The sequence below is a fragment of the Pelodiscus sinensis genome, chromosome 8 (assembly GCF_052426305.1).
Source record: "Pelodiscus sinensis isolate ZL-2025 chromosome 8, ASM5242630v1, whole genome shotgun sequence".
NCBI classification, from domain to species: domain Eukaryota; kingdom Metazoa; phylum Chordata; order Testudines; family Trionychidae; genus Pelodiscus; species Pelodiscus sinensis.
The window spans coordinates 44,677,395-44,693,731 of record NC_143059.1 but is presented as its reverse complement, the minus strand read 5'-3'; the positions used below and the strand labels follow the sequence as shown (position 1 = coordinate 44,693,731).

Sequence of the window (16,337 nt, the reverse complement as noted above, 5' to 3'; positions counted from 1 at the left end):
GTGTCTGCTGACAGTGGCCAATACCAGATGCCCCAGAGGGAGGGAACACAACAGGGAATCATTACGTGATCCCTCTTCTGTCATCCATTTCCAGAGAAACAGAGGCTAGGGACACTAGTGATGGTGTCCTAACCTCCATGAATCTATCTAGCTCTTTTCTGAACCCGGTTAAAGTCCTAGTCTTCATCACGTCCTCTGGCAAGGAGTTCCACAGGTTGACTGTGCGCTGAGTGAAGAAAATCTTCCTTTTGTTTGTTTTAAACCTGCTGCCTATTAATTTCATTTGGTGACCCCTAGTTCTTATATTGTGAGAATAAGTAAATAACTTTTCCTTCTTCACTTCTTCCACACCAGTCATGATTTTATGGACCTCCATCATATCCCCCTTTAGTCTCCTCTTTTTTAAGCTGAAAAGTCCAAGTCTTTTTAATCTTTCTTCATATGGGACGTGTTCCAAACCCCTCATCATTTCTGTTGCCTTTTTCTGAACCTTTTCCAATGCCAATATATCTTTTTTGAGATAAGGTGACCACATCTGTACCCAGTATACAAGATGTGGGTGTACCATGGTTTTATATAGACACAATAAGATATTCTTTGTCTTAGTCTCTAACCCTTTTTTAATGATTCCTAACATTCTATTTGCTTCAGAGGGGTAGCTGAGTTAGTTTGTAACTGGAAAAACGTACACAACAAATAATCTAGTAGCACCTTAAACACTAACAAAACACAAACAAGCTTTCGTGGGTACAATCCACTTCTTCAGATGTTTGGTGTATTAAAAGTCCAGTTCCAAAATAAATAGGGGGTGGGGAGGAGGGGAAGGAAGGGAAAAATAGTGAAATAGCGTGTTCACCTTACAAGAAGCTGATAGAGAAGGTGCAAATTGTTCTTAAGTACCCATTGTTTGGCTTTAACCTGCCCAAGCACTCATTAATGGATCTCAAAGTCACCTTATTGTTTCAGGCCAATTCCACAAGCCAAATCACAGGGAAGGGTTGGAACTTAACTTCATTTACAAGTTTGGGACCTATCACAAAGTTATGAATAAGGACATTACCTGGCTAGCATGCTTCCTTCCACATCTTAATGACTTAACCAATCAAACAATGGGTACTTAAGAACAATTTGAACATTCTCTAACAGCTTCATGTAACATGAACATTCCAATTCACTATTTCCCCCCCTTCCTTCTTCCTCCTCCACCCCATTCCCTATTTATTTTGAAACTGGACTTTTAATACTCCATTCATCTGAAGAGTGGGTTGCACCCACGAAAGCTCATGATACCATCTACATGTTTTGTTAGTCTTTAAGGCTAGACTATTAGTTGTTTTAAAGTTTATTCTATTTCCCTTTTTGACTGCCTCTGTACACTGAGTAGATGTTTTCAGAAAACTATCCACAATGACTCCAAGATCTCTCTCTTGAGAAGTTGTAGCTAAATTAGTCCCCATCATATTGTATGTATAGTTGGGATTATTTTTTCCAATGTGCATTACTTTACATCAATCAACATTACATTTCATTTGCCATTTTGTTGCCCAATCACTTAGTTTGGTGAGATCTTTTTGAAGCTCTTCACAGTCTGAGCAACAGAAGGAGTATCAAGTATCTAAGCACATTCCCTGGTACTTCAAGAAAAATTATTTCCTCCCATGCTATTAAAAATGCATTTGCAATTTTTTCTTATGACATATTATACTTTAAAACACAAAAATCATGCCTGGCCTATAAAGAAGGCATAACAACAAAAAGTGTGCAATAATGATTTTTCTGATTATGATCATTTTTGTCCCTTAAAAAGAGCACAATTAGCTTAATGAAATTTGGACTAGTGATAACCATAGAAACAACATATCTGTCATGCATACAACAGCCACTGGACTTAATGGAATTTATGTGTATAAATTACCAGGTATCAAGATAAGACTATACCTCTTAGCACACACTGTCTTAAAATTATATCAGTTGCTTGACCACATGAGTTTGGTTTTCTTGTACTGAATGCAACAGTAAGACCTAACATCACCTTATTTTTAAACGGAGACACTCACATGTCGGTTGAACTGGTTTTCCTTTCTGTTGTCCGCTACTGAGTTTTTGCTTAACAATCATTGCACTATACAACATTGATCTATGGGAAGCAATAAAGATAGAATAAAATATTTGATTATTCACATATTCAGACCTTCCAGCCTTTCAAAAATAATAATTTCCCTCTAATATTACATGTTCACAGATGCCCAGATATGTATTAAGCACTTCTGAACACAGACAAGTGCCCAAATCTTACAGACGAAGTCCAAAGCTGGCAAAACAGAGACTGCCAAACACGCAGATTCACTCCAGATTGCTTTTGAGGTATGTAATCCCCAAGCATAAGGAAGCTAACAGACATTGGAAAAAAAATGGGATTGAACTGAACCGTGGAGTATCTTGTGAATTGTTCTCTCAAGGGGTATATCTACATTGTGGCACTAGCTTGAAATAAGCTACACAATTTGATCTACACAAATTGCGTAGCTTATTTCGAGATAGTATATTTTGAAATGTGGGGCTCTCTACATGGTGCCAAATTTTGAAATAGACTGCTATTCCGACAACTACCTTAAAACTCTTCGAACGAGGTTTACTGGGACATCGGAATAGCACATCCGTTACTTCAGTTGCATTTCGAAATAACAGGCATGCTGTAAAGACAGAAAATGCTATTTTGGGATATCAGACGTAACCCAAAATAGTTCCGCAATCTAGATGTACCCAAGTAGACTACAGGAGTGGCTGGCTACTATTGCTTCTCCCTTTATATTTGCAAAGATCCACATACAAGTGGCTGACCAACACCTAGCACCTAGCTCATATGATTTTGTCAGAATAGGTAAACTGATCAAAGGACAATGAGCAACACTTACTCAAAATTGTTAAAGATGTAGAGTCAGATCAATGAGCACTGCTTATCCATCCTTAAACTGGAGGTCATTTAAATTGTTGCACTAATTTGCTTGACTCGCTCCACTTTCTCAGGGTATGTTTACATAACATCTGGCAGGATGCTTCCCAGAGTGGCTAGACAGATGCTCTAGCTCAACTTGAGGTAGCATGCTAAAAATAGCACTGTGGCAACTGACAATAACTTGAACTAGCTGACTGGATATGTACCCAGAGGGGTGGAGGAGATTTTACTGGGCTGGCTAATCGAATCCATCATGGACACATTTTTGTTTATAATGTGATAATTCAACTCCATCTATCGGAATTGGAAAGCATTCTCCCAGATGCTGTATACACACATCCTTAGGGATCTGGGGATGGAGAGGGGAAAAAAATCTCCATTAGGGAGCAGAAGAAAGGTAAAAACAATCTGCTGAGCTGTAAGCAAAACCATCCAAGTGTATCTATAGAAGCTTGGGGAAAAGGTTCTTTTGTTGCTAAACCTGTTAAAAGACTTTTGCTAATCAACACATCTGGTCCTTCAATCAGAGAGTCTTATTCTTCCAACCATCTCTAGAGGGATGCAGAGTGAAACATGGAGGCTGCCAAATGGAATTTTGTGGACCACTCGAAAGATTTTGGCTCTCTTCTGTCCACCATGAAAGACAGAGAATTGTGGAAAATTGACTTCAGGTTCATGTTTGAGTTTTGGTCAGTTATTTTTTCACTTACTCTAAGTGATAAAACCAAAATAATGATAAGTAAAACGTAAAAAGCAGCTGAAATAACTTGGAAAAGGAAAATAAAATTAAAAAAAACTAATAAAATTTTATACCTGTCACTTGAATGTTGGAGAATGATTATACGGAAGATTGATGGCAATTCATTTATGATGTTAAAATGTTGAGCAAGAACACAGAGATTTCCCCATGCCTGTAATATAATTTAAAATTGACATTACTTTTCATATCTTTTTATGAACAACACTTTCAGTGCATTCATCAAGTGACTGATCTATAATACTGTAATTCAAAAACCCAAGGCACTACTGTTTGCAAAATGCACTTAGAGAAAAGAATATTTTAGCTCAGCACACAATAAATGAAGTTAAAGCAATACTTTCTGGTTAACATTAATATGACTTACTTGCCTACTATACTGCATATCAACCTAAAAACTATCAAATGTTGAAACCAATTTTTATTATGAGTAGCAAAGAAAGCGAACTACTTCAATTCAACATTTTTATTTTCTAAAAGCAATTCAAGCATTTCCATAGGAATATATACCTGGACAATTTGTATTCTTCTGTAAAAAGAACTGTATAGGTTATGATACATACATACAAATATTATACATAATAATATATTATTTGGTAGAAAGAATAACATCTTCCAGGGCAAACATTATGCCTACTAAACAAAAGAGAAGACCACAGCTCTAATCTTGTAAACACATATTATTAACATTTACTTATGTCAAAGGAAGTATTCACATGCCTAGAAAAGAACATGTATGAAAGTGTTTATAGGACCAGGGTCAAAGAAATTAAAAGAAGGAATCATAATTTTGCTTCAGAACAACTGTGTTCTACTCCATAGTACTCTTGAAAAAGTTACCTTTGAGGTAGCCGTTAGCCTCTGCTCCACATTTTTGAGAAGATTACTGGTTATGTCTCCCTTTTGTTTTAAATGATGCTGAAGATGCAACAGTGCTGCCAGCTGAGAGCTGCTAGTATCAGAAGTGGCTGCTAGCAGAATATCCTTCATCATCATAGACGATGAACAGCTCTGTAATATTTTAATATTACAGTAGTTTGTTTTCCCAAAAGTTACACACAGATAGTTATTGAAAAAGCTTGGTATATGAAAGTGAAATGACATGGCAAATACATTAACATTATTTACAATTACAATACATTGTAAAAGCTTTGGTGATAAATTATGAGGACTGGAAGATTCTTAGCTATTTATTTCCTTTCTGAAATTGATCTCTCCATCAGTTCTGATTGTTAGAATGTTCCTCTCTGCATTAAGTTGGGGATAGTTCTAATGAGTTTAAGGGAGCCTGAGCCTCCAGAACAATCTCAATTCACTTGGATTGTGTCAGAAGAGTACTTCCAAAGGGGTGCATAAATTTATTTCAGAAATTCAGTATCTAGTAACTATAAAAAGAAAGTAACTAGAAGAAGACAATTATAAGCCACCTTTCAGAAGCCCAAAAATTAGTTACTGGAAAATGGTCAAAAATGCATAGGGTATCACATATTGATGTAGATATCAATCTAACAAACCAAATGTACAGGCAAAAATTTCCAATCTTCTTTAACACAATGAATGCAGGAACTCAGGGCATCACTTGCACAATTCCAGAAATCCAGACATTTTTACGTTAGAACAGGGGTGTGCAATAATTTTTGCAGGGGTCCACTTCACAATTTTGGGAAGTGATAGCAGGCTGCCCCCAAAGGGATGGGGTCTTGAGTGGAAGGGGCAGGGCCTTGGGCAGAAGGGGGCTGTTCCCTCTAGGTCCGGCCCGCCCCTGGTGAGGGGAGGAGACTTTATATGCTCCTCCCCCCCCCCAGGCCCTAATTGACCTGGAGGCAGGGGAGCATGCAAAGTCTTTGCCTCCCTCTCCTGCCTTGCCAGGGGTGTGCAACACCTAGAGAGAACTGCCAGCTGGTGCACTCCCCCCGCCTCCAGGACATCAGGGCCTGGGAGCGGGGGAGACCTCAAAGTCTCTTGCCCCCGGCCCTACCCTGCCAGGGGTTCAGAGTGCCTAGAGGGAACTGCCAGCCATTTTGAAAAACTGGTGGTTACTTCTGGTGCTGCGTGCCCCTGGTGGGGGGAGGAGACTTTAGGCACACTCCAAGCCCCCCAGGTCTCGATTGGTCTGGGGTGGGGGAATGTTAAGGTGGCTCTTGGCTGGATCAAACAGCTTGGTGGGACAGATCTGGCCTGTGGTCTCTATCTTGCCCTCCTCTGCTTTAGAGGGTAGAATTGCTCTTTTAATTGCAGCACCGCTTTCTTTCATTTTGTTTTATCATGGTATTTTATACACTGTAAAATGATAAAATAATGGCATCTTCTAGTGAAAACTTGAAGTCCATACCAGGAAAATGATCAAGGTTTTACAATAGTCATATGTCAATAATACAGTGATCACTAAAAGCAGCAAATGTATATTTAATTATTATTATTAATACCACTACCTAGCTCTTACATAGTGGGTTAGTGTCACTTGTCAAATTTACTTATGCTACTCAAAGCTCTTTTTTAATATTGTACTGGGACATAAGAAGCAGTGGTGTTACCTGATGAAGGGCCAAAAACTGGCTACTTGAAACCTGATCAAATCGTCCAATGCATTCAATAATTTCAAGGCTAGCAGCAGCCAGGCTATCGATTATGTTGTTACTGAATGCAACATTCATGCACTGAAGCAAAACTTCATTGGATTGAGAGAAGTATCTTTGGGCCAAAATCTGTTTTCTCTAAATAATAAAAATAAAAATATACTACATTAAAATATTTGTTAAATTACATAAATACATTATTGATGCATTTTTGATCAATACAATCTTGGCAGAAATGCTTGGTTTTATTTATTTTAGGGATGTAAAGTCCTGTTTACCTGGTTAACCAGTTAAACTTCAAGTGTGTGTGTGTCTCTCTTTGTGTGTGTACATATCTATCTATCTAGCTGGACATACACACACAGACTGAACCTCTCTAGTCCAGCATCCTCGGTACCTGACTGATAACAAACCAGAAAATTTGCTGAACCACCAGAGGTCTATATTTTCTAGTAACATTACCAATACTTCCATTGCTTACTAGGTTCTTACAAGACATTTAGGGATAAATTAGTGCTAAATAATAATGCAGAACACTGAGCGTCAGGGCTGTTGGCTGTAAACAAACTTTATGGGAACAAAGGAAAGTTGGTTGAACTCACGATAAGGAGACATCTGGCTAACTAAAATCATGCTGAATCACGGATGTTGCCAGATCAGACAGTGCTGGACTAGAGAGGTACAACCTGTATAGCTGGTTCTCGCTTATCATTTATGAATGAGAATAACTTCCTACTCTGACTGGTCTGTGTAATTTTTAAGTTATTTGCCAGCAACAACACCAGCTCAGCTTCTTGATCCAGTCACCTTAGGGGTATGTCTAGACTACATGGCTCTGTAACAAAAGGAAGTTACTAACCCTGTGCAGTAATAACTGTTCTTAGAGGTTTGTGTCCTCGTGGGTACTCCACTATTGGTGATGGGTGGTCCCCGGAGCCACAGTTTGGAGCTTTTCTTAGCAGTTGACAGTTGGGCTGTGCACACGCAGGAGGTGCTTTGTGCCACTGACAGTATGTTGCCTTGTGCAGCAGCCCGACCTCCCTTCAGTTCCTTATCTAAGCCTGAGTTAATAAAAAAAATTCCGAGGGGAGAAAGGGAGGGTTGTGGAGCACCCATGGGGACACATACCTGGAAGAACAGTCGTTACTGCACAGGATGAGTAACTTCCTTTTCTTCTTTGGGTGATGTCCCAGTAGTGCTCCACTGTTGGTGACTACAGAGCAGTATCCCATGAGGATGGTGGGACTGGGAGTTACTGCTTAGTGGCAGAAGATAGTACCACTGTAGACACTACTGTATCAGCCATTATTTGAGGCATGATAGTGTAATGCCGGGCAAAGGAACGGTTGGATGACCATGTGGCCACTCGGTATGTGTCCTTCAGGGGAACACTGTTCAAGAAGGCAGTTGATGTAGCAGTGGCACGAGTGGAATGTGCTCTAGATGGTGCTGGTAGATGTTTATTCCGAAGAGAGTAACAATGTAGTATACAGGCTACTATCAACTTGGAAAAGCGCTGCGTTGAAATCGGAGTGCCCTTGGAGTGGTTTGCCAGGGACAAGAAAAGACGTGGAGATTTATGGAACTGTTGTGTTCTGTTGATGTAGAAAGCTACAGCCCACCGAATGTCTAAGTCAGGGGTGGCCAACCCGCGGCTCGCGAGCTGCATGTGGCTCTTCACCGCAGAAAGTGCGGCTTGCGGTGCATACCCCGCGGCTCGTGAAGCTGCCCTTGCACCCCTACAAAGGGCTCCCAGCCCCTGGTGCTCAGATGGTAGCCTGATGTGGCCAAAAAGCTAAACCAGAGTTTTCTTTTTTTTTTTTTTGCTTGACCAAACACGGTGGTTGGGGCTTTTTTTTTTTTTTTGCTCAACTCTTTGTGTTATGTCTACCACTATTTTGGCCCTTTGCCTGTAATGGGTTGGCCACCCTAGTCTAAGTTGTAAAGGATAGCATCTCTGTGGGATGCATGAGGCTTTGGGTAGAATTTAGGAAGGACTATGGGCTCATTGATATGGAAGGAGGTGCTGACCTTGGGCACAAATGATGGGTGTGGCCTTAGAGTAACTTTGTCCTTAGCAAATATAGTATATGGTGGGCCTGCCATAAGGGCCCCTATTTCACTAACCCTCATTGCAGAGGTGATGGCCACTAAGAACAGCACCTTCCTAGTCAGGAGTGGAAGTGGACAGGTGGCCATAGGTTCAAAGGGGGGCCTTATGAGGCAGTCTAGGACTAGACTGAGCTCCTAGGAAGGTGCTTGGGTTCTGTGAGGGGGATAGAGTTTGTGGAGGCCTTTGAGAAATCTCCTCGTGATTGGGTGGGTAAACACGGATGCCCTGTAAATATGGTCATGAAATGCTGTGATTGTTTCTAAGTGTACCTTGATAGATGAAATGGAAAGGCCTTTGTTTTTCAGACAGTGTAGATAATCTAGGATCAGATGGAGAGGGGCCACACAGGGATCGACTTGTATCTATTGGCATCAGGATGTGAACCGTTTCCATTTCTACAGGTAAGTCTTTTGTGTGGATGGCCTCCTACTATAAAGGAGAACAGTTCTTGCTTGTTCTGAACATGGGAATTTGTCACTCTGAAACCATAGAGAAGCCAGGTGTGAAGGTGTAGTATTTTGCCCCCATTTTGAGACAGAAGGTCACGTTGAGATGGCAGTGGGAGAGGTGACTCAACTTGCATGCGCTGAAGGTATGGGAACCAAGTCTGTCTAGAGCATGACAGGGGCTGTTAAGATGACTTGAGCCATGTCAGATCGAATTTTGCACAGGATCTTGGGGATCAGTGGAACTGGGGAAAACGTGTAGTGCAGAGGTTTGTTCCAGATGATTAGGAACACATCACCCATGGATTTCTCGCCCAATCCTGCCCGAGAACAAAATCGGTGACACATTTGGAATTATCCCTGGTTGCAAAAAGAACTATTACAGGGTAGCCACACCAACCGAAGATAGATTGTGTAACCTTGGGTGTAGTTCCCACTTGTGGTCTATGGTAAAACTGCAACTCAAAGTATCTGCCATGACATTGTTGACTCCTGTTAGGTAAGATGCTTTGAGGACAATGCCACGCTGGATACACTAGTTCCATAGGCGAATGGCCTCCGCACAAAGGGATCGAGAGCATGTGCCACCCTGCCTGTTTATGTAGAACATGGTCATTGTGTTGTCTGTTAGGATCTGTATAGTGCGGTTTGTAATGGTGGGAGCCAAGTGTCTGCATGCGTTCCTGACCGCTCGAAGTTTGAGAAGGTTGATGTGTAACATAGCTTTGTGAAGTGACCACCTTCCCTTCACTGTGTGTTGTTGCATGTGTGCTCCCATCCTATTAGTGAGGCATCTGTGGTAATTTGTACCGATGGCTCAGGCTGCAGGAAGGGAACTCCTGCGAGGAGGTTGTGGTATGAAGTCCACCACTTGAGAGAGTCTAGTACCCATGCCAGGATGGTGACTCTCTTCCCGAGAGAATGTTGGGAAGGCCTGTTGATGGAAGTGAGCCAGTGCTGCATAGTGATGGACAACATACATAGTAGCTGCCATGTGGCCCAGCAATTGGAGTCAGGTATCCACAGTAGATGACGGATTCATGGCTAGTGTAGTCACTAAATCACAGAGTACATTGAATAGTTGGTTTGGTAAGTATGCCCATGCTGATATAGAACTGAGGTGAGCTCCAATGAATTTGATGTCTTGAGTTGGTTCACATGTTGACTTCTGTTCGTTTATGATGAGTACGAGGTAGTCAAACAGGTGTCTGGTTTTGGAGACCATCTCGTATGTCTCTGCTTGTGATCGATTCCTGATGAGGCAATCGTTGATATATGGAAAGATGATGACCCCCTGTTGCCGAAAATAGGCTGCCGCAACCATGAGTACCTTCAAGAGAATGTGGGGGGCCGAAGAAAGTCCAAAGGGGAGAACTGTATACTAACAACGGTCATCCCCAATCATGAACTGGAGGTAATGTCTGTGTGAGGGACGTACCGTGACGTGGAAGTATGTGTCTTGTAGGTCAAGGGCTGCGAACCAGTCCCCTTTGTCCAGTGCTGGAATTATTGAAGCTACTGTGCCCATCTTGAAAAGCTGTTTGCGCAGGAATTTGTTTAGTTTGAGAAGATCCAAAATCGTCCTCCAAACCCATGTAGCCTTTTGGGTGAGAAGTAGGTCGAATAGAACCCTCTTCCTTTGTAGGGTTTGGGTACCCTCTCTACTGCGCCTATCCGGAGTAGGCAGTCGATTTCTTGCCTGAGAAGAGTCTTGTGAGAGGGGTCCCTGAAGAGGAATGGGGGAAGGAGAGTGGTGAGGGGAACCGAGCAAAGTACGGAGACTGTAGGGGCTGAGTGGCTTCTGCCTGCCTTGATAAGAAGTGTGCCACCTATGAGGGGGCAATGGTTGGCGACTGACCCCCTGCAATGGAGAGCACTGCCTTGGAGAGGACCAAGGCCGTCCTATTCGGGGCTTATCCGAAGATCTGGGGCCTGCAGCATTGGGAGCATCAACATATCTTGAGCCATCTACAAGGCCTCTGGTGTAGATGGCACCTGGAGTTGGTGAGAATCTACAGCCCTGTTTGGGGTACCAGCAGAGTAGGCTGGGCAACTCCACTTGGCTTGAGCTGAGGCCCAGGAGCTTGGTTGGGGTGGAGAGTTATCTGGGGTAAGGTCTTTATTTTCCCCAGACTTGTCTTTCCCGTTACAGGACAACGGAGATCCTCCTTTCCCCATTTTCTTAGGCTTCTTCGTTGGAGCCACTGAAGGGTACCAATGCTGACTTATGTATAGTATCAGGGAAGTGCACTGAGGTTAGGGTGTTTGGTATTGAGTTGGAGCACTGCTCTGTCATTCGTGTGAGGGCAAACTCCGTAAGGAGCACTTTTAAGCAAATTTCTTGCTCTTATTTTGTCCTGGGGCTTAAGGACCTGCAAGACTTGCACTTTTCACTGATGTGATCTTCACCCAAGTACAGTAAATAACTAATGTGTGGATCACTAATGGGCAAGGTCTCTTACAATGATCACATGGCTTGAAGCCTGCCCTGTCTCAAGGCAAAGTTTCAAATGGAACTTAACAAGTCTCTATACTAACTGGGATAATTACAACTAAAGGAAAATTATGCCCAAAAGAATGTATGAAGAGTCCAACTGTAGTAGTATTGTTACTGATGGCAAGAAAAAACAGAGGGTAGGGAGAGCCAGTTTTGACTCTTATACAATGCCATGAGGCACCACTCCAGAGGGTGCCAGCACCAGTCCCCTAAGAAAGTGACAAGGAGTCCTGTGGCACCTTATAGACTAATAGATTTATTGGAGCATAAGCTTTCGTTGGCAAAAACCCACTTCGTCAGATGCATGTAGTGGAAATTCCAGGGGCAGGTATAAATATACAGGAATAAGAAAAGAGTACCAATCAAGAGTAAGGCTGGAGATAATGAGGTCAATTCAGTCAGGGAGGATGAGGCCCACTTCTAGCAGCTAATGTGGAGGTGTGAACTCCAAGAGAGGAGAAACTGCTTTTGTATTTGGCTAGCCATTCACAGTCTTTGTTTAATCCTAAATTGATGGTGTCAAATTTGCAGATGAACTGTAGCTTATCAGTTTCTCTTTTGAGCGGACCCAGAGTACTTATGAGGGAAACACTTCAGGCTCCAGTGCATGTGGCAAGCACATACATCTAAGTTGAATGGACATGAGCAATCACTCAAAGAAGAACTTCAGAATGTTTAAGAACAAGAATGTACCAAAAATGTGCCAAAGTAAAGAATATGGGATTGTACATACATAGACAAGCTAACCATTTTTTAGTCTCATTTCTCCCTTGTCCTCAAAAGGCTTTCTTCTCCTAGAATTCAAAGTTTTTACAAGATCAGGCACATTTATATTTAACTTTTTTATTTATTGTACGTTGTGTAAATTCCAGACTGTTCCAACTCATTTTTTAATACAAATTAAACCAAATGACAGCTATTTAGAGAAGAAGAGGCTAAGTAACCTGCAGCAACCAAGGAGAAGGGGAAAGCAGGTAAGAGGAAAATGTGAAGGGAGAGAAGGGGAGATGAGAAAGAAAAGGCCAATAGGTGTTGTAATTTGTATTGAAACATTATTCCTTTGGCAGCTTGCCAACCTTACTTTCTATATGCATCTATATATTTGTTATTTAAGTTAAAGCTTCAGTATTAAAATACTAATTGTCTGTAAGAGTGAATTATGTTACATTTGCTAAAAATACCTTACCCTTGAGGCTAATCAGCTCCTGGCATAGCAATCACTTCATAAAAAGGAAGCTCTCAAGTTATTTATCTAAATATCAACATAAAATACCTTTAATTCATTTGCTTTCTTCCTATGCTCATCATGTTGTTTTTTATTAATTGGAGAACTTCTACTTGTCATTTCACATTCATTGTATTCTGCTTTGGTTGTGGGAGGCTTCATGGTTTTCAATATAATTTCCTCCTACACAACAATAACAGAGAGGATTCATTAATATATCTATCCCACTAAAATGTAAGTGGATTAATTATTGTTCTGAATGTTAGGAAGAGTAAAATTCAGCTGGACAAAAGTCAGCTAATTTCAACTTTAAAAATGGAGAGAGGTTATATCTCACCACAATAATGCCTTTATAATAATAAATGAACTAGCACATTTTTTTCTGTTCTCAAGCATTCAAAAATCCTGAGTTAGGATCCCAGGTATCACAAGACTGTCTTAAATGTCACAAGATAAAAAATATATATATTTGCCTTTTAGGTTTTGAGAACTAGGGTATACATTTTCAAGTTTCTTTCTACAACTATGAGAGCTAAAACCTTACTTTTATATTTTTAAATGAAAACTGAGATTCTTGCATATTCCCTTGACTCCAGGAGCTGGGGCTTTAAGGAAGGTACCAAATATCATAAAAGATATGATAAAAATTACAAGGTAGGAATTACTGTGCCACATAGTAATGTAGTGGGCAACTAATGGTGAAAGAGTTTAAGAAAGCCTTCTCCTTCAGTCCCTGACACCAATATTTTGACAATCTGGTAAATGTTCTGCCCAATTCAGTTCTCATTAACATTTTTATTCAGGATTAGATGAGGCTCAACTCTTTTCTACCAGTGGTCGAAACACTAAAAAGATGTAAACTTGAATTTATAAAATAACATTAATTGCATTTTATATATGTTCATTCAGAATCACATTCTGCCTGGCCCATACAGACATGCATAGAAGTCTCCTTCTCAGTGCACACTGTATTTAAAAGGTAAACAAAAGTTTATACTCCTGAAGAATTTGCATATCCTCTTTTGACTGTTCCCTGTAGTCGAGATGAGCCCCTAGTGTGTGGTAGAGAGGGTTCACAAGGTCAGTTAGTGCATGGCATGCTACCGTGTTACAGATTTACGTCTCAGCCTGTCCTGCACTAACCACTTGTTTAGACAACCCATCAGGAACATACCACAAAGGAAGTGAGGAAGCCGGTCTAAGCAGAGGTGGCCAGTGACATGGGGCTATGGAACACAGGAAAGGTGTGCATCTGGGAGCTCTAGGGAAGGCAAGGCACCTTTTACTATAGGCTTTGAGCAATTTGCACTATCTATCCTTCCATTAAAAACATTAACGTAAAGACCAACATTGTAGTAAACATTTACTATCAATATATATTTAATCATATTAATTTAGAACCAAATTCATACCGTAACATTTTCATTCCAGTAAATATCTGAATTTAAGGGGTCCACTTTAACTGCAAGTAAACGCAGAGCTTTTCCAGTGAGATACAGGAACTTGGATTTGACATCAGGACATCCTACATAAAGACTCTGTAGACTTGCTAACTGAGCCAACGCAATGTGACCCACAGTACGTGCTATGTTTATCCATTCCTGGTAAAATAAAAAATATGTTAAATCAGGTCACATTTTCATACATAAAATAAATGTTCTCTAAGAGGTTATGAGCAAATCAATAATTCATAGATTTATATTGGCCTTTAGTTTGAAATATTTGGTTTTGGGGTTGCATGTGAAGCCTAATAACTAATTCTTCAACCTCATTTAACTTCCTTTTCTCTGAAAAAATAGATAGTTGGAGCTCTATTCTACCCTTTTTTGATCCTTGAAACAATAACAGAAAATGAAATAAATCTGTGTTATTGCGAATGTTGAAATACTACACATGAACCTTTTTAATCTTGCAACCTTGTGAAATAGGCTATGCTGGATTATGGAATTTTCCAGACCATGGATGTTCACCATAATGAAAGGCACTAGGGAGTAGGGATCTGGGAGGGAGGGAGGTTATAGGAACGCACATGGGGTGAGGGTGGGCCTCCAGGCCAGCGCTTTACTGCACTGCTGTTCCCCCAACTAGGGAGAGATGGAAAATGGCAGCACTTAAGGAAGAACTACAAATCTGCAATCATCGTATGGATGGTGAAAAGAGTGTATTTTAATGGGGAAAATGTTGTTCAGTGATGATACAGCTCAATTTCACTCAACATTTGCTCCTCACAATCATCCTGAAGCATTTGCCTTGGAGAGACAAAACCCTTTTGGCACAAAGAATGGTCAAGGTCAGAACAACCTAGTGAAAGTCCATACTTCAATGATGTGTGCCCCAGTATTCAAATTAACAGTATTTCTCCTGTTTAGTAGTTATTAATCACAAGAAAATGATTCCTCTAGGCTAACACAAGGATTTTTAAAAAATTTTAAATACAACATTTATAGCTGAAACATAGGAAGGATCATATGTAATTACCTGTTCCACAGAAGCACTATCAGGTGTTAACCTGACAAAGTCTTCAACAATTTGATTAAGTGATCCTTTTCTCAGTTCTTTCTTTTTTTTTTCAGCATTCACAAGATCAAGAATCTCCAAATTAATTTCCACTAAACTTAGCTTCATATTAGCAAGACGTCTCATTAATGGAATACTAGTATTTCGAATCTGAAATATAAGAAAATTGAGAGGAAGTCTATCTTTACATCACTTTGATCAATCAGTCCATCAGCACTCAGAGAGAGAGCATCCGTCCTAATACAGCAGTTGCAAAGCCTGGACAATCAGGGCATTCAGGACAATCAGGTCATTCAGGGCTGCATCACTGAACAAGTAGGGGGAATGAGTCCTTCAGACACATGCTAGCCAGGCTGTCAGTGGCTCTGGATATCTAATCAGTGTAGCGCATTGTAGTCCAGAACCCCTGAACAATCTGCAAACTTCAGCCTCCCAACCACTGCAATTATAAGTGCATGTCACTATACCCAATCTACCTTTAAATTTGCAATATTAATATTTTTATTAATTTACTGGATTAAAGTTAGAATTTCAGAACTTTATAAACAACAATGTGATTGCTACTCAGATATTTTATGAAAACAATAAAGCAAGTAATGAGTGTATAACAGACAAGTAAAGCAGACAGGTGGCAAGTGGACAGGTGACAGACAATATACATACTTTATTTTAATACACAAAAATATACAGGCTATCCTGGAATTCAACACTCATGCCAAAATCATTTGCCTCACAGTAGAAGTAGGCCTTCAGGCAAGATCAGAGAACAGTGGAATTTCAGATCAGCTCATAAAAGTTTTCCCACATGTAAGAAGTCACAAGGGAAAAACCGTGATGAAACCTGAAGGAGAACTGGACAATCACCGTATCTAGGGAACTGACTGAGACACATGCATATTTTTTCAACTCAGATTTTTGTTTTTTTCATGTGTCCCGCTCTATTCTGTATAAATATTTACACGATACTTATCAATTACAGAAGCTGAGCACATTCTACAAGTGCATTAAGAAATAGGACTACATATTTGTCACGTGTTTTGGAGTGAAGTATTAACACATACACACTGTGAGCACGTTTAAACTACATCCCTCTTTCGAAAGAGGGAGGTAAATTAGATATATCGAAATTGCAAATGAAGCCGGGATTTGAATTTCCCGTGCTTCATTTGCATAATCGTGTCACGGCTTTTTTTGAAAAACACTATTTTGAAAGTGAAACCTCAGTCTAGATGTGGTTCTTTAAAAAAGAA

The 16,337-nt window shown here is 40.5% G+C and overlaps 1 protein-coding gene across 7 annotated transcripts in view; it reads right to left on the bottom strand.

Moving 5' to 3' along the window:
• The window catches only part of CFAP46 (cilia and flagella associated protein 46), a 211,320-nt gene that overhangs the window by 51,711 nt on the left and 143,272 nt on the right, over window positions 1–16,337 (bottom strand). For 6 of the 7 annotated variants that reach the window (XM_075935219.2, XM_075935218.2, XM_075935222.2 and 3 more), the window contains 7 exons: window positions 15,049–15,237; window positions 13,983–14,171; window positions 12,619–12,753; window positions 6,248–6,427; window positions 4,554–4,724; window positions 3,770–3,867; window positions 2,058–2,137 (listed from right to left, as the gene is read on the bottom strand). In XM_075935219.2, coding sequence (XP_075791334.2) covers window positions 2,058–2,137; window positions 3,770–3,867; window positions 4,554–4,724; window positions 6,248–6,427; window positions 12,619–12,753; window positions 13,983–14,171; window positions 15,049–15,237 — 1,042 coding nt within the window. Of the gene's footprint in view, window positions 1–2,057; window positions 2,138–2,610; window positions 2,694–3,769; window positions 3,868–4,553; window positions 4,725–6,247; window positions 6,428–12,618; window positions 12,754–13,982; window positions 14,172–15,048; window positions 15,238–16,337 lie in introns of those variants that run through there. The other variant, XR_012905646.2, reaches the window with a different exon arrangement.